The 23,094-nt window shown below is 35.6% G+C and overlaps 1 protein-coding gene and 1 long non-coding RNA gene across 5 annotated transcripts; both read right to left on the bottom strand.

The window, feature by feature from the left end:
* Nucleotides 1-474: 474 nt before the first annotated feature.
* On the bottom strand, nucleotides 475-3,309 carry LOC111365276. The gene is made up of 2 exons (XR_002697402.1): nucleotides 2,982-3,309; nucleotides 475-1,079 (listed from the first exon to the last, which is right to left on the bottom strand). It is a non-coding gene; the product is annotated as an uncharacterized LOC111365276 (long non-coding RNA).
* A 13,798-nt stretch (nucleotides 3,310-17,107) lies between these two features.
* Nucleotides 17,108-21,578, bottom strand: LOC111412792 (4-coumarate--CoA ligase 1). Of its 4 annotated transcripts, none has more exons than XM_023043764.1 (6): nucleotides 20,947-21,578; nucleotides 20,190-20,651; nucleotides 19,438-19,636; nucleotides 17,978-18,191; nucleotides 17,783-17,885; nucleotides 17,108-17,469 (listed from the first exon to the last, which is right to left on the bottom strand). In XM_023043764.1, exons 1-6 carry the CDS (start codon nucleotides 21,490-21,492, stop codon nucleotides 17,350-17,352), a joined length of 1,644 nt encoding a protein of 547 aa, XP_022899532.1. In that variant the 5' UTR covers nucleotides 21,493-21,578; the 3' UTR covers nucleotides 17,108-17,349. The 4 variants fall into 4 exon arrangements, with proteins under 4 accessions (XP_022899532.1, XP_022841408.1, XP_022899485.1 ...); XM_022985640.1 differs by having other exon boundaries at nucleotides 20,190-20,681; nucleotides 20,968-21,578; XM_023043717.1 differs by having other exon boundaries at nucleotides 20,190-20,681; nucleotides 20,992-21,578.
* Nucleotides 21,579-23,094: the final 1,516 nt, after the last annotated feature.

The following is a 23,094-nucleotide window of genomic DNA, read 5'->3' as shown; positions in this document are numbered from 1 at the left end:
GGAGTATACAAAATCTTCATCCGGGCCACAATGGACTTTTCAGCGAAAAGAGACAAAATTGGGCAACTTCATTGATATCATGGTAATGAGGACCCACACTGTTCCACTGGAGTGATTTTTCGTCTTTCTTAGCAGTGGCAAATATAACAGTCCCAGAGATGAACCATCAGGATGTTCAAAAGTCCCGTTGGTTCATCTTTCTGGGAGGAGAGACCCGGTGGACAGTCAAAAGTACCTGTGCGTGCCAGATAATTATATTCCGAAATCTTCCGTGATGTTAAATGCATTGCCGACATCAACTTAACCATGTTTTTTCATTACATGTCTATTCATCACTTTTTGACTATTGCAACAGAATACAGTACAGTGGCCTCAAGTTTATCTCGCTTTAATTGGATAGGACCTACCAGTTGTAGTTTTCAATTTATCAAGACAAGGATGCAAGTTATAGTAAGCTTAATTGGAGAATGAGGATTATAGAGCCAGAGTTTATTGTCTTTCTTATATCAAAAATAAAATAGGGCGCGGCGGGGAGAACTAAACATCGAACGAACAATCTCCTTTGGACCCCAGTACAATGCTGTTGAGTGCTAGAGGGACTAAGAGTGGAAAAATGGTACACACACTGCATAATTGTGTTGTCAAAAACCTTCAAAATTTTCCCTAGATATGTTTGTTTCGTAGTACAAGATTACGAGTACTACAAAGCAAGTGAAGTCTGCCATCCTTACTTGTATATCGAAGTAAAACTCAACGAGGGATCGTCTGGAAACACGATATATTTACAATGATTTGATCACATATTTGTGTCTTTTTGTATCAGATTATGTAAAAATCAGACTAGGGTTGTGAGAGTAACATGACACCCTTGTTTGTTGCAGGATGATTATGATTTGTAGTGAAGGATTGAGCCAAACCATGGTCGCATCATATGGCTTGTTTTCAGAACAATCGATACTTGCGTTTAGAATGGCGAGGCAACGGTTGTGATTCTATTCGTCTCAAAATGTCCCACATTATCTGCACATCCTCGTATCCACAAGTTTGGATGTCGTCATGAAGTTTCAAAAGCCCGGCACCTAAAGAAAGGAAAAATTCAAGTCAGTCATTCATCTAGCATTACTCGTTTAATGGGTAAAGCGTACTATGCAATATTATAATATTTCTCCTAACTTATTATTACGATATAAATTGGTAGGGTAGAATGGATAACGTTTCATAGTATTAAAAAGTGAAATCTCGACAGACAAATCTTTAGAGTTATTATTATTAAAATCACAACTTGGATGTGTGAGTTGAAGTGATCAACTGGCTTTAAGCGGCCTTTGGTGGAAATTTTAGATATTTTGAATATTATATGTGGAAAATATGAGAAAATTATTCCAAACCTGTCACTGTAACCAAAACATCATTTAAATAGTTAAAGAGTGCTTTCGGTAAGTAGTGAATTGAATTCACACATATAACCAGGAAGAATACACCAAAATTATGTGATTAATTGATCAATATGTCATTATAAAACACTTAGTGGATCTAATTAGCAGAATCCTATGCCCAATGGAGGGGTGGCATAGGGTAGAGCCACTCGTGGGCCCTGCTCATTCTTAATAAAAAAAAGAGGGGGGGGGTGGGGAAGGGTTGAACCCCAACCTTAAAGGTACCCTACCACCTCGTCCTTGGAGCATTGTGAGAGAGGTTAATTGCGAGATATGCCCCAACAGATCAGAAAATAAGAGTTACTTGTACACTGGACCCTGCTCATCCTAACTCGATTTATTAGCTGTTCGAGCTTGTTTAGAAATTAGTATGGACTGATACGATTTTTCCTACGAGCTAAGCAGGGGCTCTTCCCTCATGCATCGTTCGATACGATTATTATTATTATTATTATTATTATTATTATTTTGCTCATTTTTTTTTCTTGGATTTATTTTTTGTTCTTTTAAAAAAATAAAAAAAAATTGAAAAATATGAACCAACTTGTGAAGCCCACGTGCCAAAGGGCTGAGCCCAGTCTACAAGAAACAGAAGAATGTCAAATGGACCCTTAGCAATTTATATCACTTAAAGATAGAATTGATTTACTTTTACAAACAACTATAGATATAGATAATTTTATTACTTAACCATTATTTAAAATCATGCCAAAACAATATTAGAAAAAGGCGAATATTAAAGTTTGTACATTATCTTCTCAATAAGAAAATGACTTTTCATGCATCTAAACAAATAAGTAAAGTTAAGAAAATCTTTATTAATTTAATTATGGCTATATTTCTTGCTTTTTAATTTATGCTTGAGAAAATTTAAAACTCTTATTGAAGAAACTTTGACCTATCTTTTGCAATCTTGATTCTGAAACATACTTTCGGCCGAGGGATAAAGAAATGACCCTTTATTCTCTTCTAACAAATATCATGTCATTTTTATTTTATTTTTTTGTCATATATGGTTTGTAAAGTTGAATTTTTTTATTTTTTTTAAAAATAATACTCAATAGTATTAAGAAAGAAAATAAATAAATAAATAAAGTGTCCCATATATGCAATTGAAAGTTTTTAGACTATTGAGTTCAACTTGATAAAATAAATCCCACCCCACCTACCTACCAATGACAATCAAACATTATGAATAGAATGTTCGAGCTGTTGAGACAAGTTACAAGTAATCAATCGCGGTTAGGGGAACGACTCATCTTTTCATATAGAGATCTACAACATCGTATTCTCAGATAAGTGACTTCACACATTTAATATTTTACTAGGAATAGCCATTAATGAACCAATCTTGCACGACAAAGGTCGTGTGCACTACTTTTATACCTATTACACTAACTATGCATAAGAGGAAGAAGAACCCTAAAATCGATTTGTGAAGAAACGGAAACTAAATTATCATACACTTACAAACTACGTTTTAACTTAACCATACGAGAAACAATTAGGTTAGTCGTTAGTCGACTTGCCCGGAGAGATACTAACCAGTTTTGCGAGCCTTAGCTCGTGCAGAAACAGCGAACCAAACTCTTCTAACAGGGAAGACCATTTTATGCCACCACTCCATCGCCTTTATCTTCACCTTCTGTCGCGGCTTCCTGCCACCGATTCGACTCAGCACCACCCGTATTCCGGCCAGACCGATATTCTCTCTATATTCGACCCAGCTTTTTTACTCAAATAACTTTGTTTTCCACTGCATGCAAAAGAAAACACACACTCACACAGTAGAGTGAGAGAGAGCTTTTGAGAGCCTAGAGAGGAAGAGAGAGATTATGCACTGAGTTAATGGTAGCAAAGAGCACTACTTTAAACATTTGGTCACTTGGGAATGGATTATAATACTAGTCTATTCACCGACACGTGACGATATCGGTGGGGATTTTTTTAATAAAGTTTTTAATTAGTCAATCATATTTTGACGCGTGCCTATGTTGTTGAAATATCTTGTCTTTTGACTTTTATTTTATTATTATTTTTTTTCCCCTAGCAAATTTGACTTTGATGGAGGATGTGAACAATTTAACTTCAAAATTATTGGAGATCTCACATGTTGTGTCTAGATCTTGGTATGGGGGGTTTGGGTAGGGCTAGGGGAAGCGTAGGGTAGAGTAGGGTTGGGATGTGAAGTGGTAGGGGTAGGGGTAGGGTAGGGTAGAGTAGGGTTGGGATGTGAAGTAGGTTAATTCGAGTTGAATTTTTCGTATAAATCACTTGTTAGCTTGTACAGCTAGCTCATTCGAGAATTGAGTAAAAAAAAAAAAAATTGATTTTCTAGCCAAGAAAATAACAAAATGTGCGAGCCACGAGTGACTCAAGAGTTGGCTCGGCCGGACCCACTTGACATCATTATGGTATGGGGATCGAGCTATTTATCTATCCATCTATGTAGAGCCTTTCTTAGCGCATTAGTTATGACATAGATTTGAATATGTACGTGGCCTGATGCTAGTTTCAATAATGAAATGTTAATAAAATTAGTAACCCGATGACAGAGAAGTCGGTGATCAAAGATGAGATAAGGGATGTAAAACAAAAAGAAAAAAACAAAAACAAAAAAAAAAAAGAATCATAAATTTAATTTTGAAGAGCCAATAGCAATTTATGACGAATTGCTTTCCAATTTCGATATAGTTCCTCGAACTGAACCAGCTCCCAAATGTGTAATAAAGAGAAAAGTTAATAATTACATTGATCCATATATTGAATATATGGTGGTGAAAAAAATATATTATATAAATGTACATGTATTAACGTCTAAGGATATCTCTATTTTTTAATTGTATCTAAGGACCAAAAGGCATCACCAACTCAATCATATTTCAACAAGTAATTCACCAGTGGTAACTTTTACAAAAAATAAAAAAAAAAAAAAAAATTGTGATATTTTAAAAAAAATAATTATTTAAATGTCGTGTGACTCGTGTTGCCAAATCATATATTATTGAAATTCATGTTTAATAATTTGGTCTATTATACATATTGGTTTTGCTAAGTGTCGGTAGCCGCCTGGCCACGTGGCCTAATCAAAGTGTAGGTACGAGCCACTGAAAAAGATTGGTCGCCAATCATATAGTTTTAAACTATTATCGTACTTGTATCCTCAATTTATACTTTATGCCATTATTTATCTCAACTTTTTATTAGTTTTATATATATATAAAACAAAATATTTATCCTTCATTTTAAAGCAATCCTTACGAAATATTTGGATAGAAATTGTTTTAAAAAACAAGATGTTCTAATTAATTGAAAGTTAAATACGAAAAATGCAACCAAAAAAATTTGACCATGAACAAAGATTAAAGACCGTCGTTGCATTGAAATGTTGCAGCCACTGAATATGCCAATTTTTTTGTAAATGCACCACATGTAAATGCATGAAATGTGTCACGCTTATGTCCCCAACTTTTTCCATTGCATTATTTTTTCATTAATTAGTACATACGACTTCCATAATGATAGTTTTTGTCCCAATTTTCAATTAATAAGAGAGTAAAAATGTTCATTTATCCCTTGAATTTTATATAAGCAAAAAATAAATGAAAAATAATTGCAATCAAATATTTATCCCTCATTTTAAAGCACGCTAATAAAATTTTTGGATGAAAGTCATCATTATTGAAAATATATAGTAATTAATAAAAGGTTAAGGATAAGAATACAAAATTTAGAGAAATAAATTTGACCACGAAATATAATTAGGTACATTTAATGCAATTAAATATATTCATTTATTAATAAATTGTGATGTTAAAATAAAATATTTTCATTATATCTCTTCATTATGTAGTATAGACATTGCTATAAAGAAATATATCATTCCCCGCTTGTTAATTTTGTGTAAATTGCCTAAAGGACATTTCAATAAAATGGTATTATATAAAATAAAAATTCTGACAGGAAAAAATTGACGAGTTAGAACAATTTTCCAGTTGAATTAGTAATATTATTCAATTAAATTTCTGGGCATCGCTACTGTTAGAATTATTTAGAAACCCCCTTACATTAATCTCACATCATGTTTTCAAATTAATTTTAAATATCAAACATCATAAAAAGCCAAAGTTTAGAACGTGCTTCGTTTGTTAGATAAAACAAGACAACAGACAAAATTATCAAAATTAAGCATGTTCTTATAACATATTGTATTTTCAAATAAAGATAGAGTAGGAGACGAGAATATCGTTATTACTTCGTCAAGTTCAACAAGCGTTAGTGCCAAACAAGTCACTAAGATAACTTTTCGGGTCTCGAAGCCACTTTGTACCTAACATTTGTGATCTCTGCTAGGGTCCTACTTAATTTTTGTTCAAACATCTCTCTATACCACTAGCCCACAATCATTCTAATTTAATTATTTTAAAATATTTAATTGTTTAGTGTTATCTTACTATTTCATGAATTAGTAGTAATCTCAACTTGAACAAAGGATCGAATTGCTAAGTTGTTAAGAACCTCTCCAATTAAGTCATTGCAAGGAACAAAATTATCGGTGCAAAATTTATGAGTTTTTAAGAGTACGAGTACGAAAGAGAATCAAAATGAAACTTTAGAGGGATCTTGGATTACTCATCATACCAATTTAAACTAGAGTTCTAAGAAAGATTTATTAGAACCAATCATATATATAATGGAAAATAGTTGTTGGATAACGCAGATATTGCAGAGTAAGTTAATCGACTTGGAAGTAATATCAAATTAAATGATGACTATTTTATATGAGAAAAATAATAACACGTTCATGTCTAGGAACCATGTAATTAATACAATATTTATTATTTGTGTTTTGTTTGGTTAGAAATTTAGAAATTTGGGCTGAAATGAAATAGGTTAATTATTTGAATGGTCACTAAATTTTGTCAAGTATTATTACTTAATAATTGAACTTAAAAATGTATTTAAATTATCACTGAACTATACATAATGTTACCCTATCCATCACTTACGTGAAAAAATTCGTTAGGTTCAACAAACCACGTCGACTTTAGTAATGAATGAATAACATGATGCATAATTTAATGAACATTGAAATAAATTTTTAACTTCAATTTATTATGTAATAACACTTGGTATATTCAGTGACTATCGAGATGCATTTTTATGTTCAGTTATTAAGTAATAACACTTGACATAGTTTAGTGATCATTGAATTACATTTTTAAATTCAATTATTAAGTTCCTCAAATCGATCTCAAAGAGGAAATAGAAAATTAGAGACTTATAAATCAATGAAAAATAAAACTTTTTCTGATGTCCATTCTGAAATAAATGGGTGAATTAATGATGCAGGAGGATTCGAGTCGAGTGATGCTAATTTGTCTGATAACACGATGATGGCACTGAGATACCATGAGATGGCGGATCAGCGCAAAGATAGGAAGTGAATCACAATTATTTCTTTAATTGGGGGAATTCGACACATCTTTGGTAATTTGGCCATAACTTTGGCTACGGTTATCAGAATCGTTATTATGACCTCAATCTGGAAAGCTCTCTTCGACGCGCACGTCGTGGCCACCCAACTATACTTGATGGACGTCAATTTTGAGCCCAAAATTTGCTGTTTTCCTTTCCAAAATTCAATGTTAAGTTATTTTTTGCTATTTATGGTAATATTTCGTTTCCCTTTTTCCATATGTTAGAAAACTCGAATTGAGCCAAATTTTTGGCAACCTACTTCTTTTACTTAATAGTTTATTCTGGTGTAATTTTGAGATTTTATCTTTTTGATAATTTTCCTATAATTTTGTATTTTGCAGCTATTTAACCCGGCTTGTGGGTTAATTTTGGTCATTCTGCATTATTAATAATATTGAGTTGATTCCAGAGTATTTTCTTTGATTTTTGGGCATTTTTCTTTCGTTTATTTCTTGCGAATCATCTGCTATATGCTATAACAAACTAATAGGATAATCACTATCCTACACGGCGTCAGTTGGTATCAGAGCGTCAACATCTTCTTGGAAGATAAATTCCATCAGTTATAATGGTTGGTGGACGTGGTCGTGGTCGTGGTCGTCGAGGGCAGGTTCCAATTGAGAAAGTCCCACACCGTGATCGTAATATTCAGGATGTGACGATTGAAGATTTGCAGAGACAAGTTGCGGAGTTAACCCAACGTTTGGCGGAGCAGGAGTTCGGTAATCATGATGTGGAGGGTCACGATTCCGATACCATTTTCGAAAACTTGTACCACCATCGTGCTCGAGTTTGGGAGCATCGTGGACAGGAGGATCGTCATGTGGATCTGCCCGAGTTTTCTGATACATTGCAGGCTGAAGGCTTTATTGATTGACTGAATAAAGTGGAGCGAATTTTTGAATATAAGGAGGTTCCAGATCATGTCAAAGTAAAACTGTTCGCCATCAAACTTAAAGGTAGAGCATCTGCATGGTGGAAACAGTTGAAGCGGACATGGGAGCGACAAGGAAAATCCAAAATTACGGACTGGGAGAAGATGAAGAAGAAGATGAAAGGGCACTTCCTCTCTTTCGGCTATACTCAAACCTTGTTTTAGAGGCTCCATTCACTGAGGCAAGGCGCAAGATCAGTCAATGATTATACTGAGGAATTTTATCAGCTGGTGGCTCAGAATGATTTATCTGAGATGGAGGAGCAAATGGTAGCACGGTATTTGGGGGGGATTAAGGCAACCCCTGCAGGATGTTTTCAGCTTTCATTCATTGTGGATGATTTCTGAGGCATATCAACGGGCACTTGCAGTGGAGAAACAATAGAGTAGGAGGCCAGTGGTCAGAGGTGAAAGTAGTCAACCAGTTCGCCCTCAAGAATCTCGTCCTGCTTATCAGCCAGAGCGGGACAATTCCAGCTCAAGTATTAAGTGTTTCGGGTGTGGTGAATAGGGGTATAGGGTGACTGATTACAGGAAGCCTGCTGGTCAGAAGAATAAAAATATTCTGATTGAGGAGGATAGGATAGAGGAGTTCGAGGAAGTTGGGGAGCCTATGTATGATAATGGTAAAGATGAGGATGTGCAATATGGAGATGACCAGGAGACCCTGGTCGTTCAAAAGAGCCTGCTGACTCCCAAGGGCGATTCAGGGGACGATTGGTTGAGGGCCAACGTTTTCCACACAACCTACACAGTTGCTAATAGAGTCTGCAAGCTGATAATTGATAGTGGCAATTGTGAGAATGTAATGTTTGAAGAGGCTATCGAGAAACTGCAACTGAAGATGGATTGTCATCCCAAACCATACAAATTGTCTTAGCTGAATAAAGGCAGTGATGCAACGGTAGAAAAACGGTGCTTAGTGTCTTTTTCGATTGGAAAAAAATATTTTGATAATGCCTAGTTTGATGTGGTATCAATGGACACGTGTCATGTTTTGTTGGGACGACCTTGGAAGTATGATCGCAGCGTTATCCATGATGGGCGGAAGAATACTTATTCTCTTGGCATCAAAGGGAAAAAAATTATTTTGGCATCTCGCAGGGAAAAAAACATCCCTACCCCAGTAGTTAATAACACCGATCTACTTTCTATGTCCAGGTCCTTGGTTGAGGTTGGGTGTGAAAAAATAGTGTATGCTTTAATGCCTCGTGAAAATAGTGCAGCGAATGTGGATTCGGAATTACCAGCAGAAGTGCAACAACTACTAATGGAGTTTTATGACTTGATGCTGGAGGATCTTCCTCCAGGATTACCACCTATGAGAGACATTCAACATTAGATCGATCTTATTTCGGGGTCGAATCTACCAAACCGACCAACATATCGCCTCAGTCCTAAGGAAGCTGAAGAGTTGCAGCGACAGGGTGGTAGAATTATTGGAAAAGGGCTACATTTGTGATAGTATGAGTCCTTGTGCAGTTCTTGCTTTACTAGTGCCGAAGAAAGATGGGTCGTGGCGTATGTGTGTTGACAGCAAGATAATTAACAGGATTACAGTGAAGTACAGGTTTCCAATTCCCCGCTTGGACGACATATTGGATCAATTATCCGATTCTAAGCTCTTCTTAAAAATTGACCTTAAAAGCGGATACCACCATATCAGAATCGGGCCTGGAGATGAGTGGAAGACCTCGTTCAAGACACAGCATGGATTGTACGAGTGGATGGTCATGCCCTTTGGACTATCCAACGCACCTAGCACTTTTTTGAGGTTTATGCATCAGGTTTTATGGCCTTTCATGGGGAAGTTTGTAGTAGTCTATTTTGACGACATACTTATTTATAATCCGACATGGGAGTCACATTTTAATCATCTTCGTGCTGTCTTTGATGTAATGAGGACGAAGCGCTTATTCATCAATTAGAATAAGTGTTCTTTCTTTACAACTTCTGTAACTTTTTTGGGTTTTGTTGTGTCTACTGATGGTGTTCATGTAGATCAATCCAAAATTGAGGCAGTTTTGAATTGGCCCAAGCCAAAAACTTTGCACGATGTCAGGAGTTTCCATGGATTGGCATCCTTCTATCACCGGTTCATCAAAAATTTCAGTACCTTGATTGCTCTTATCACAGAGTGCCTTAAAGGGCGTGATTTTCAGTGGACCAAGGAGACAGAGGCTAGCTTTTAGTTGGTTAAGCAGAAGATGACGGAGACCCCAGTCTTGGCACTTTCGAACTTTGAGAAGGTGTTCGAGGTAAACTGTGATGCGTCTGGAGTTGGTATTGGTGGTGTTCTGAGTCAGGAGGGACGTCCAGTAGCCTTTTTCAGTGAAAAGCTATCGGGATCAAAGAAAAATTATTTCACTTATGACCTGGAGTTCTATGTCATAGTTCAGACTTTGAAGCATTGGCGTCATTACCTGGTACAGATGGAGTTCATCCTTGTTACTGATCATGAGGCCTTGAAGTACATCAATGGTCAGCACAAGCTGAGTAGGCGACATGCAAAGTGGGTGGCGTATTTGCAGGAGTTTGCTTTCACACTAAGGCATCAAGCAGGGAGTTTGAATCGAGTAGCGAATACATTAAGCCGTCACACATTAGTCCTCACCACCATGAGCACCAAGATTGTCGGATTTGAGGCATTTCCTGATATGTATGCTGCAGATTCTTCATTTGGGAAGATAATTCGGGAGGTAACTGATAATCACCGACATGATTTTGTTTTACATAATGGTTACCTATTTCATGGATTGCAGTTATGCATTCCGGATTGTTCACTAAGGCAGCAGATTATTAGTGAACTTCATAACGAATGACATTTTGGACGAGACAAGACATTGGCATTGGTCTTTTTTGATTAATACTAGCCCAAGTTGAGCAGTGATGTGGCGCATTATGTGGAGCGGTGTTATATATGTCAGCGGTCTAAAGGAGCTCTTACTAATGCTGGATTGTACACGCCGTTACCCATACCTGAAGCTCCTTGGTTTGATGTCAGCATGGATTTTGTCTTGGGCTTACCTCGTAAACAGCGGGCGATGGATTCCATTCTTGTTGTGGTTGACAGATTTTCAAAGATGGCTCATTTTGTGGCTTACCGGAAGACAATGGATGCCACTCGGATGGCTCATCTTTATTTCAGAGAGATTGTGCGTTTACATGGTGTTCCACGGTCAATTACTTTTGACCGTGACACTAAGTTTATGAGTCATTTCTATAGGAGTTTATGGGAGAAACTTGGAACGAAGTTGAATTTTAGCAGTGCATACATCCCCAAACAGATGGTCAGACCAGGGTGGTGAATCGGAGTTTGGGAAATCTTTTGAGAAGCTCGGCAGGGACAAAATCGAAGCAGTGAGATTTGGCATTACCTCAAGCAGAGTTTGCTTATAACCGATCGAGGAATAGAACCACCGGATTGAGTCCTTTTGAAATTGTCTATGGTCGGAACCCATCCGAGGTACTTGATTTGGCTCCAATTCCACGTCTGGGTCGCTTCAATAACAAAGCTGATGAGATGGTTGAGCATCTTCGGAGTATCCATGAGCAGGTGAAGCTGTCCATATAGGATATTAATACTAAGTACAAGGCTTAGGCAGATAGTCATCGGTGCCAGGTATTGTTTGATGTTGGTGATTTTATTTGGGTAGTATTAACTCATGATCGTTTTCTAGCTAGGGAGTACAATAAGCTAAAGGAGCGGAAGATTGGACCTTGTAAAGTGCTGCAGAAGATCAATGATAATGCTTACAGGTTGCGCCTCCCTGGCCATTTGAGGACCTTTGACGTCTTCAATGTGAAACACCTAAGTCCTTGTTTTGTGGAGTCCGATAAAACTGCTGTGAACTCGAGGGCGAGTTCTTTCCAACCTAGGGCGACTGATGCAGGAGGATCCGAGTCGAGTGATGCTGATTTGTTAGATAACACGATGATGGCGCTGAGATATCATGAGATGGCGGATCGGCGCAAAGATGGGAAGTGAATCGCAATTATTTACTTAATTGGGGGAATTTGACATGTCTTTTGGTAATTTGACCATAATTTTGACTACGGTTATCAGAATCACTATTATGATCAAAATCCGAAAAGCTCTCTTCGGCGCGCACGTCGTGGCTACCCAGCTATACTCGATGGGCGTCAATTTCGAGTGCAAAATCCACTGCTTTCCTTTCCAAAATTCAAAATTTTAGTTATTTTTTGCTATTTATGGTAATATTTCGTTTCTCTTTTCCCATATGTTAGAAAACTCGAATTGAGCCAAATTTTTGGCAGCCTACTTCTTTTACTTAATCTTTTATTATGGTGTAATTTCTGGATTTTGCCATTTTTGGTAATTTTCCTATAATTTCGTATTTTGCAGCTATTTAACTCGGTTTGTGGGTTAATTTTGGTCGTTTTGCTTTACTAATAATATTGAGTTGATTTCATAGTATTTTCTCTGATTTTTTGGCCTTTTTCTTTCGTTTCTTTCTTGCGAATTATCTACTACAACAAGCCAATAGGATAATCACTATTCTACCTGACGTCAAGTAGTCTTCAATTGAAAGTTTTGCTACCGAAATGGAGGATACACGATGCTACATTAGCTTTAAATAATCTGCAAAGTCATTAAATCCCCGACTAGCATATCCCCATCATCAGCAACTATTGCCTCATTCACTTGAATTATCGAATTGTTCAGTTCATTGGCTATTTCCTGTTGCAGTTTTTTTTTCTTTGGGCCAAATTTTTGGCAGCCTACTTCTTTTACTTAATCTTTTATTATGGTGTAATTTCTGGATTTTGCTATTTTTGGTAATTTTCCTATAATTTCGTATTTTGCAGCTATTTAACTCGGCTTGTGAGTTAATTTTGGTCATTCTGCTTTACTAATAATATTGAGTTGATTTCATAGTATTTTCTCTGATTTTTTGGCTTTTTTCTTTCGTTTCTTTCTTGCGAATCATCTGCTACAACAAACCAATAGGATAATCACTATCTTACCCGACGTCAATTAGTCTTCAATTGAAAGTTTTGCTACCGAAATGGAGGATACACGATGCTACATTAGCTTTCAATAATCTGCAAAGTCATTAAATCCTCGACTAGCATATCCCCATCATCAACAACTATTGCCTCATTCACTTGAATTATCGAATTGTTTAGTTCATTGGCTATTTCCTGTTGCAGTTTTTTTTTTCTTTGGGCCAAATTTTTGGCAGCCTACTTCTTTTATTTAATCTTTTATTATGGTGTAATTTCTGGATTTTGCTATTTTTGGTAATTTTCCTATAATTTCGTATTTTGCAGCTATTTAACTCGGCTTGTGAGTTAATTTTGGTCATTCTGCTTTACTAATAATATTGAGTTGATTTCATAGTATTTTCTCTGATTTTTTGGCTTTTTTCTTTCGTTTCTTTCTTGCGAATCATCTGCTACAACAAACCAATAGGATAATCACTATCTTACCCGACGTCAATTAGTCTTCAATTGAAAGTTTTGCTACCGAAATGGAGGATACACGATGCTACATTAGCTTTCAATAATCTGCAAAGTCATTAAATCCTCGACTAGCATATCCCCATCATCAACAACTATTGCCTCATTCACTTGAATTATCGAATTGTTTAGTTCATTGGCTATTTCCTGTTGCAGTTTTTTTTTTCTTTGGGCCAAATTTTTGGCAGCCTACTTCTTTTATTTAATCTTTTATTATGGTGTAATTTCTGGATTTTGCCATTTTTGGTAATTTTCCTATAATTTCGTATTTTGCAGCTATTTAACTCGGTTTGTGGGTTAATTTTGGTCATTCTGTATTACTAATAATATTGAGTTGATTTCATAGTATTTTCTCTGGTTTTTTGGCCTTTTTCTTTCGTTTCTTTCTTGCAAATCGTCTGCTACAACAAGCCAATAGGATAATCACTATCCTACCTGACGTCAATTAGTCTTCAATTGAAAGTTTTGCTACCGAAATGGAGGATACATGATGCTACATTAGCTTTAAATAATCTGCAAAGTCATTAAATCCCCGACTAGCATATTCCCATCATCAGCAACTATTGCCTCATTCACTTGAATTATCGAATTGTTCAATTCATTGGCTATTTCCTGTTGCAGTTTTTTTTTCTTTGGCTTCTCTTACTTCTCTTTGCCAACGATGAGAAATACATTTGATTTTCGGATTAATTGATATCAATTCATCGTATCTCAAACTTGCATAAGAAGCCTAAAAGAGATACAATAGGAAAACTAAAATAAATTGATGTAGATAAATTAAATAAAAATACAAAAAAGTTTGAATTAGTGCCAAAATAACCGAGGTTGATTTGAGTTTCTTTTTTTTTTCCTTCATTTACTTCATTTTCTTTTTTCACGTTGATTTGAAAGGGGGGGGGGGGGGGGAAAAAAAGAAATTGTTACTATTTAATAATTGAACTTACAAATTTATCTTAATGGCCACTGAACTATGTGAAGTCCTACTACTTAGTAACTGAACTTAAAAATATATCTTAATGGACACTAAATTATGTACCATATTACCCATTAATCACTCAAGCTAACGTCGTTTGTTGAACCTAACAATTTTTTTCATTTAAGTGATTGATAAGTAAGAAGGCGCATAGTTCAGTCTTTAAATACATTTTTAAGTTCCGTTATAAAGTAGTAACATTAGAAAAAGTTTAGTAACCGTAAGATATATTTTTAAATTCAATTATTAAGTAGTAACTCTCGATAAGTTCAGTGACCATTTAAATAACTAATTCGAAATGAAATAGAGCAAATAAATTAAATATTATTATGTCATCGAATTTTTTATTGGACCTTCTGAATTTATTACACAATAATTGAAATAACTTTGACATCTATTTAATGTTCGAATAATATGAGAGCACCAAATTGTGTGTAAATTTTAGGGATGACAAAAAAAACCCGTCAAACCTGATACCCCGAGGTCCTGCTTAAAACGGGGCAAGAATTACCCACTTAATCAGATATTCGGGGTGGGTGCGAGTAACCACCGCCCAGCCCTATTAATTTTTTTTTAAGAATTCAATATTTTAAATGAAAAACTCCACGAAATTTCATTAATTTTCATAGAAGATGACGACTAATATTACCTAAGAAATATGGTAAACAATAAAAACCTTAGTTTACGAAATATATTCGAATAATTTAACTTTTAAAAATAAATTAATTAATTAAAAATTTTAATAACTATATTATTATCTGACTTTAATGAATGGTGGCAATAAAATGAACTAAAAAAAGGGTAAAGGCACTGTCCCATCCCGCCTTGCCTTAAACAAGTAACGAGGCAGGAAAATGTCTGACAAGGTGAGGGGCGGAGGAACCTACACTACCTGAACTCACCCCATTGCCATTCCTAATAAATTTTGAAAATACTTGTCAATTTGTTATGGTGTCATTTAAAAATTCAGACAAATGTACTCGTTAAATTTCATAGATGTAAGTTTAGATTTATAAGAGGTTCGAATTCCTTTCATCGTTTCTAAGTTGACATTGTCAATCCCTCAGAGTCAAAAGAAAATGAAATGAGATTGGAATTTTTGTTTTTTAAAATTTCATTCAAGCCAACCTCAGTTAAATTTTAAAAAAAAAAAAAGAAAAAGAAAGAAAGAGGTTATTAGCATTAGTATAAATCATCGTAATGAAAAATTAGAGTATTAAGATACATAAATAATTATAGATTGAAAACTTGTACAGGTAGAAACTCATTTGCATCAATTAGTGAATTTGGGAACTTGAATTGAATCCGACTAAACTAGAATCAGAATAGAACAGTTTGACTCCATAATTAAAGATGGAATCAATTGTTTCATTTTCAAAATATCCACTAATACTCGGTATTACAAGGTTCTCTTTGGAATTGGATTGAGCTGAAACGTGCCCACTTTTACTTATAAGCAGCATAAGCATAGAATGGAGGCCCAATGGGCCTTTCATAAGATTCACTAGAGGCATAGGCCCAGACTTTGGCATGAGTTTAGAACTATAATCAATGATCTTGAATTTAACTTTCATTTTCACCGATTTATAAAAAAATTACCTGTTAAATTTAATTTGATGTAATAAACCAGCCTATTTTAGAACGTTTGGAAAATATAACTAAAAGTAAATATTTTTCTCTCGCCTTTAACAACAATTTTAGAATAAAGTTTCATACAATAAATATTCATATAAATCCACAATTTCAATTGCTAAATAATTTTAATTGCATAAACAAATTGTTTGGTCTTTTCCAATCAAAACCCAAATTTAAAAATGATTTTAAAAATTAATTATATAAAATATATCAAATAATTTATTTTGTTTGAAAAGTAACAAAATATTTTGTTTTGTTTTCTGTATGAACAGTAATCTATCTATGCAGGGATTTTATTAGAAAAAACAAAAATAATGTTCGGTTTTTGCTGTTAAAAGATCAAGCCAAAAAAGTTTAAAAATCACAATATAAATGTGCATCTTAACAGTAATGGAGGGTTTTGCTTAAATCTTGCCTTTATAGTACATGTTGACTTCAAAAATTGTGCCAACAGATCTTGGTGCCCACTCATGTCCACGTGAGCAGTCTTGCTTTTGGGACAGGGCCAAAAACATGGCGCTCTCCTATTGGAGGGTGGGCTCCAGTTTTTGGGCATGTTCCAATGGCTTTTTCCCACGTGAGCAAATTCCAACACGTTGGGACTGAAAATTTGGTCGGACGCAAGATGTAACCGTTCGAGCACCGACGATAAGATCGAATATGAGAGTGAACAAACACAATCACGAAAAACTATACCAAAGTTTATGTAATCCAAACTCAAGCACAAATGAATAACAAGAGAGGAAAAATGTAATAATAAGCATATAAAGTTTGTATATATGTTTTCCAATCCAATATAATGTTACAAGAGTTGCTATTTATAACGTTCAAGCCGAAGTGGTCACCACTGAATCAGATCCACGTGGCTTCATCTAATAACCGAAATCTCACATCACTCTGTCGCACATTAATTACATTGACAAGGGATCAGCCGCCCTACACTCCTAGATTGACATGTTTGACACTTATTAATACAAGCGTTACATTGATCATTCCTAAAGATACGCATCAAACATGCATAAAGATAGCAAGCACCTCGGCTTTAAGAAGAAAAGCTTCGGATATGAAAAGGATCGGCTTCTAGGAGGAAGCGCTTCAACAAATGTACCCTGGATGGAGATAGCACTTCAGCTATAGAGTTGTTCTTACATTTTTTTTTTTTTATTTTGACTTGGTTGACTGCTAGATGTCTACATGTAGTGTCTCCACGTGACTTTCATTGGAAGCTTTATATATGAGGAGTAACAGTTCATATCCGCAACACATATATATAAATTTACAAGCATTTATTGTCTTTGCAAGATGGGCAACAAATAACAAATTAATAGAGATATGATGCAAATTTAGCTTGTGTTATTCACTTATAGCTAGTATGCTGGCCGGACCGGGCTGGACAGACGGGAGACTCAATTGGGAACACCAACGGCTAATCTTGCTCTCAAGTCCTTCCTCAATATTTTGCCTGACGGAGACTTGGGAATGGCATCAATGAAGAATACACGGTTCACTCTTTTGTAGAAAACCACCTGTTGATCATCACAACCTATTAGATTACTCAAATATTTCTTACATCTCAACAAACGTTAGAACAAGCAAGCGAAGCTTTCAATTTAGTGACTTCCTCCCTTTGACGGATTATTGCCAATAGAATCACAAAAAGCTAATTTTTCATTTCAAACAATGTGCTGATAAAACATTTAGGAACTGTATGAGAATACTAAAGTAGATAAATATGCGATAAGATTTGTCAGTTATCATGTCTTGTTTATCGTACCAAATTAACTTGTCATTATTTATCATACCAAATGAATAACAGTTTAAGCTTTTAAATGAACGGACCTGTTTTGAAACAAATTGCTTGATTTCATCCTCACTAATGGTGGAGGCATTTGATTTCACAACAAAAGCAACTGGGACTTCTCCTGCTTCCTCATCTTTCATTCTGATAAATAAGTATATAATATCAATTATAATCCAAAATTTTAAATTATAATAATTAAAATAAGAAAATTTATACTGAAACAGAGAACATACGGGACAACTGCTGCATCTGAAATATTGGGGTGGTTGAGTAAAAGGGCTTCAATTTCAGCTGGTGCAACTTGGAAACCTTTGTATTTGATAATCTCCTTCAAGCGATCAACGATGAAAAGCTCATCATCAGCATCAATTAACCCTATATCACCTGTGTGTAACCACCCTTCCTTGTCTATTGTTCTTTCTGTGGCCTCTGGATCATTTAGATAACCTGAAAAATCATGTACGAGGTTATCAGATGGAGAAAACACGTGCTTCAAGAAAAAGCGATGGAAAAATCTGTCATCGAAAGGACACTGTGGACGAATTTTTCAATCGTAGATGTTATTGTACTTATTGCATGTTTGTAAAAGTCAAGAAAAGGGAAAATTGAAGTATTCATTGTAATGACTAAATCTCCGTGATTAAGCTGTTAGCTCATACATGCTATTCGCTATGAGAGAACCTTTGTTCAATTTACCTTTCGGGACTTTCTTTTGCGTTCAATTTATATCAAGATTCAACTTAAGTCTCTCAAAATGCAGAGATCTTAAGTTCGAATCTTATGAGACGTAGAGAAATATGTGAAAAATAGAATAGATATGAACACTCCTAAAGCGAATAGTACATATGAAATCATAGCTTGGATATGGGCCCGGCTGCCAATGTTTAGAAATGAGGAAGTTGGTTTTCTAACTTTTAGTTGTGCGACCAAAATATACTGCCAAGATATTGTTCAAACAGTCGAGTTTTGAATTTGTGAATAAGCATCTTAATCATGTGGCACACGAAGAATACATTTTAATTGAAATTACAAGGAAGTCCGTACGTATTAGATTTTGTTATTATTTGCTTCTTCTTTTTTCCATCCCCGCCAACTTATATTCTTGTCGAATTATGTAAACGTTTTATTAAACTTAAAAAAAAAAAAAAAAAAAAAATTGTTTCTTGCACTTTACCCTTGGGTAGGTAAGCTAATTTAGACTAAAAACCAAAAATATTTATGTTGATATCTTATTAGTGCAAGGCCGCCTACTCCACATTTTTCACAATACTTTTAGTCTTTTACCAATTGATGTGTGACTCACAAATCACTTTGTTGATAATTCAATAATTGGTTGGGTAAAAATTGTTGTCCAAGAACTAAGAATATGGTGAAGGAGGATTAGTGGCGGATCCGAAAAATTATTCGAGACACGCCAGAAAAAATTGATCACACATAATTTTTTTTTTTATTATTATTTTTTTTACTTTTCTTTTTAATTCGCATTTGGGCCAAAGGGACAGGCTCTACCACAGCCCGGCCCATCCCTAGATCCGCCTATGAGGAGGATGATCGAAACATCCACATTCTTCTTGTACACAACAACACATGTTCACATGGACGTATAATCAGACCACAATCTATTTTAAAAAGCAACGTAAATCAAAATTATGTTATAACTATTGATGATTTGATTAATATCGAGTGGACATACCTTTCATGATTTGGTCGCCTCTAATGCAAATTTCTCCGGGCTCATTACGTCCCAAAGATGCAGCGGTTTCAGTGTCTACAATTTTCATCTCAGCATTTCTAACAACAGTCCCACATGCCCCCGATTTAATTTCAAAGGGTTCTTTGGCAAAAGCCAAGCACATTGCCAGAACTGGCCCTGCCTCAGTCATTCCATAACCCTGCAGTTCAATTCACATTATCTCTTATAAGTAAATTTTCATTTCAAATTGTGCTTATAAAGAAAAAAGAGTTACCTAGAATATTAATCATGTTTTCGTGAACATCTTCCTTATTTAAGAGTTAAAAATATATATTTTACGCAATACGTAACGAAAGTATTATACCTGACCAAGTTTGGCTTTCGAAAACTTGCTCCTAACAGCGTCTTCAAGCTCCCGGCCCAGCGGCGCAGCCCCGGACATCACCGTACGGACCGACGAAAGATCATACTTATCGCTCAGCATTTCTAACAACAGTCCCACATGCCCCCGATTTAATTTCAAAGGGTTCTTTGGCAAAAGCCAAGCACATTGCCAGAACCGGCCCTGCCTCAGTCATTCCATAACCCTGCAGTTCAATTCACATTATCTCTTATAAGTAAATTTTCATTTCAAATTGTGCTTATAAAGAAAAAAGAGTTACCTAGAAAATTAATCATGTTTTCGTGAACATCTTCCTTATTTAAGAGTTAAAAATATATATTTTACACAATACGTAACGAAAGTATTATACCTGACCAAGTTTGGCTTTCGCAAACTTGCTCCTAACAGCGTCTTCAAGCTCCCGGCCCAGCGGCGCAGCCCCGGACATCACCGTACGGACCGACGAAAGATCATACTTATCAACTAGTGGACTCTTAGCAATGGCCAAAACAATGGGTGGCACAAAGGGTCCAATCGTCACTTTATACTTTTGTATCAACTCTAGAAAGGGAACAATATCAAATTTCTGCATAATCAAAATTGCTGCACCAACTCTTAATCCACACAGCAGCACAGAATTCAATGAATATATGTGAAAAAGAGGCAAAACACACAGCATTACATCCTCACTATGGATGTACAAATTTGGATTTTCCCCATCAACTTGTTGAGCCACACTTGTCACAAGTCCCTTATGTGTAAGCATAACACCCTTCGGCAGCCCAGTCGTCCCGGAGGAATACGGCAGAGCCACCACGTCGTCGGGGTTGATCTTAACAGCCGGCATGTTATTTTCGTCGGCCTTAGTTAGGTCAGAAAACGGCAAAATCAAATTTCTGCATAATCAAAATTGCTGCACCAACTCTTAATCCACACAGCAGCACAGAATTCAATGAATATATGTGAAAAAGTGGCAAAACACACAGCATTACATCCTCACTATGGATGTACAAATTTGGATTTTCCCCATCAACTTGTTGAGCCACACTTGTCACAAGTCCCTTATGTGTAAGCATAACACCCTTCGGCAGCCCAGTCGTCCCGGAGGAATACGGCAGCGCCACCACGTCGTCGGGGTTGATCTTAACAGCCGGCATGTTATTTTCGTCGGCCTTAGTTAGGTCCGAAAACGGCAGGCAGCCTTCCGGTGGCTCGTCAATACACATTACTTTCACACCATTCTCTAATGCAAACTCTTTAACTTTTTCCACATAACATCCTTGTGTTATTATAAGCTTAGCGTTCGACGCCTTCGCTTGCTTCACGACCTCGGCCGGCTTGAAAAACGGGTTGGCCATAGTAGATAAGGCGCCACGATACGAAGCACCAAGGAAAGCGAATACAAATTCGGGTGAATTAGGAAGTAAAATCATGATGGTTTCACCTTGTTGTATGCCAATCTTGTTAAGCCCGGAAGCCACTTTTCGCGATATAAGCTCGACTTCCGCGTAAGTGTAGACCTCATTGGTGGCGCCATTGATCAAACATGGACGTGAACTGAACTGGGAAATGTTCTCAAAGCAATATGAATGCAAAGGGAGGTGTTTCGGGATGTAAATATCAGGGAGCTTTGATCTGAATATAATTTCTTCTTGCATTGTTTTAGTCTCCATTAATGAAAATTTATGAAACTTTTGAGGAAAAGTTCGAAGAAAATAAGGAAAAAAATGGGTGTTTCGATCCTGGAAATGGATGTTGAATGTGTAGGAATATAAATATGGATGTGTATTGGTGAAGGTAGAGGGAGGTGGTTGGTGAATGGGACTTGATGGGAATTTTGGGTTGTTCAGGGGTAAATTAGTGGATGATTAGATAATTATATGGTGCGGTTGGTGAGATAGAGAAAGACTAGGTGTTGGGGTGGGGTCCATTTGATTAGGTATTTGGGAGATTGGTTGAATGTTGACTTTCTAAAGATTGGAGACTTTTCCACGTAGGCTTTACCTACGCAAAGAGTGACGGAAGCGTTTGTTGACGGCCGATTAGACGGCGACGTTTTCACCTACTACCGTGTCTTTCCTAAATAAAATAAAAAATAAAAAAATTATGACGTTTCAAGCCCTTGTAGCCATTACAAGTTGGCACGAAATAATTAGAAAAGAATTAAAATTAATCTACTTATATAATCATAATTGACAATTTATGATATGACAATATCTAAACAGTTAATTTGAAAAATTGTTTTTAAAATTTCTTAAAATGAATGAATGTGATGATAATTGTCAATCATCATTGTACATATAATGAAAGATAAATATCAATTACAAAAGATAACATGTGTGGGCAAGGTTGCCCATAGTGGTCTGCAATTGAGGAGTTGATGACCTAGTCTGGTACACATATTTGAAAGGTTGTCCAAGTTAAGTTCAATAATTTTATAAATTGGTTGGTTCAAGCTCCTAATAGAATTAAATTAGGCCAAAATTTAAGACCGACCTTAAGGTTGTGCAGATAGTGCGATTGTACATGAATCCATAATTATAGGAGCACCATATGTATAAATAGCAAATTAATATAATAGTTCCATGTTTGAATTAAGCTCTTGTTTGAGCTCCATTTTGTTAGACCCGGATGAATTATAATTAATGAGATTAATGACACAATATGAAATAATAAAGATCACAACAAGAAACAAGTTTAAAAGTAAAGAAAAACAAAGAGAGTTAATTGCAGAAAAACTATGTACACCTAGCAAATTAATATAATAGTTCTATGTTTGAATTAAACCCTTGTTTGAGCCCCATTTTGTTGGACCCGAATGGATTGTAATGAATGAGAGAACTTCGACCGAAAAAGAATTTCATTTCCTATTCAACTTGGATATAATCTTCATTTCCAAGTAAAAAAATCAAATACGCAATCTCACAAGACTCCTAACTAAAGGTGGGTGCGGGTCAATTCGGTTCGATTCGCCGAACCGAACCGAAATTTTCGGGTATCTAGTAAATGAAACTGTCAGATCCAAATATAATTATGGAACTGTTCAGTTCGGTTCCGTACTATAATTAAATTTTTTAACATTTATAACAACATTATATAAGTATAACTAATGACACTTTCAATCGTAGTTTTACAAATTAGCATAGTCAAATTTAATAACATATAAATAACAAGTAGTTCAACAAGATTAATTTACCAATGCTTACAATTTACAAATACCAAAGAGTAGATACTAATACTGAAACTTCAATTATTCATCGATTACCTGACTTATC

Source organism: Olea europaea, chromosome 1 (genome assembly GCF_002742605.1).
Source record: "Olea europaea var. sylvestris chromosome 1, O_europaea_v1, whole genome shotgun sequence".
Taxonomy (NCBI): domain Eukaryota; kingdom Viridiplantae; phylum Streptophyta; class Magnoliopsida; order Lamiales; family Oleaceae; genus Olea; species Olea europaea.
The sequence above is the reverse complement of the archived record's forward strand: the minus strand, read 5'-3'. Positions and strand labels throughout refer to the sequence as shown.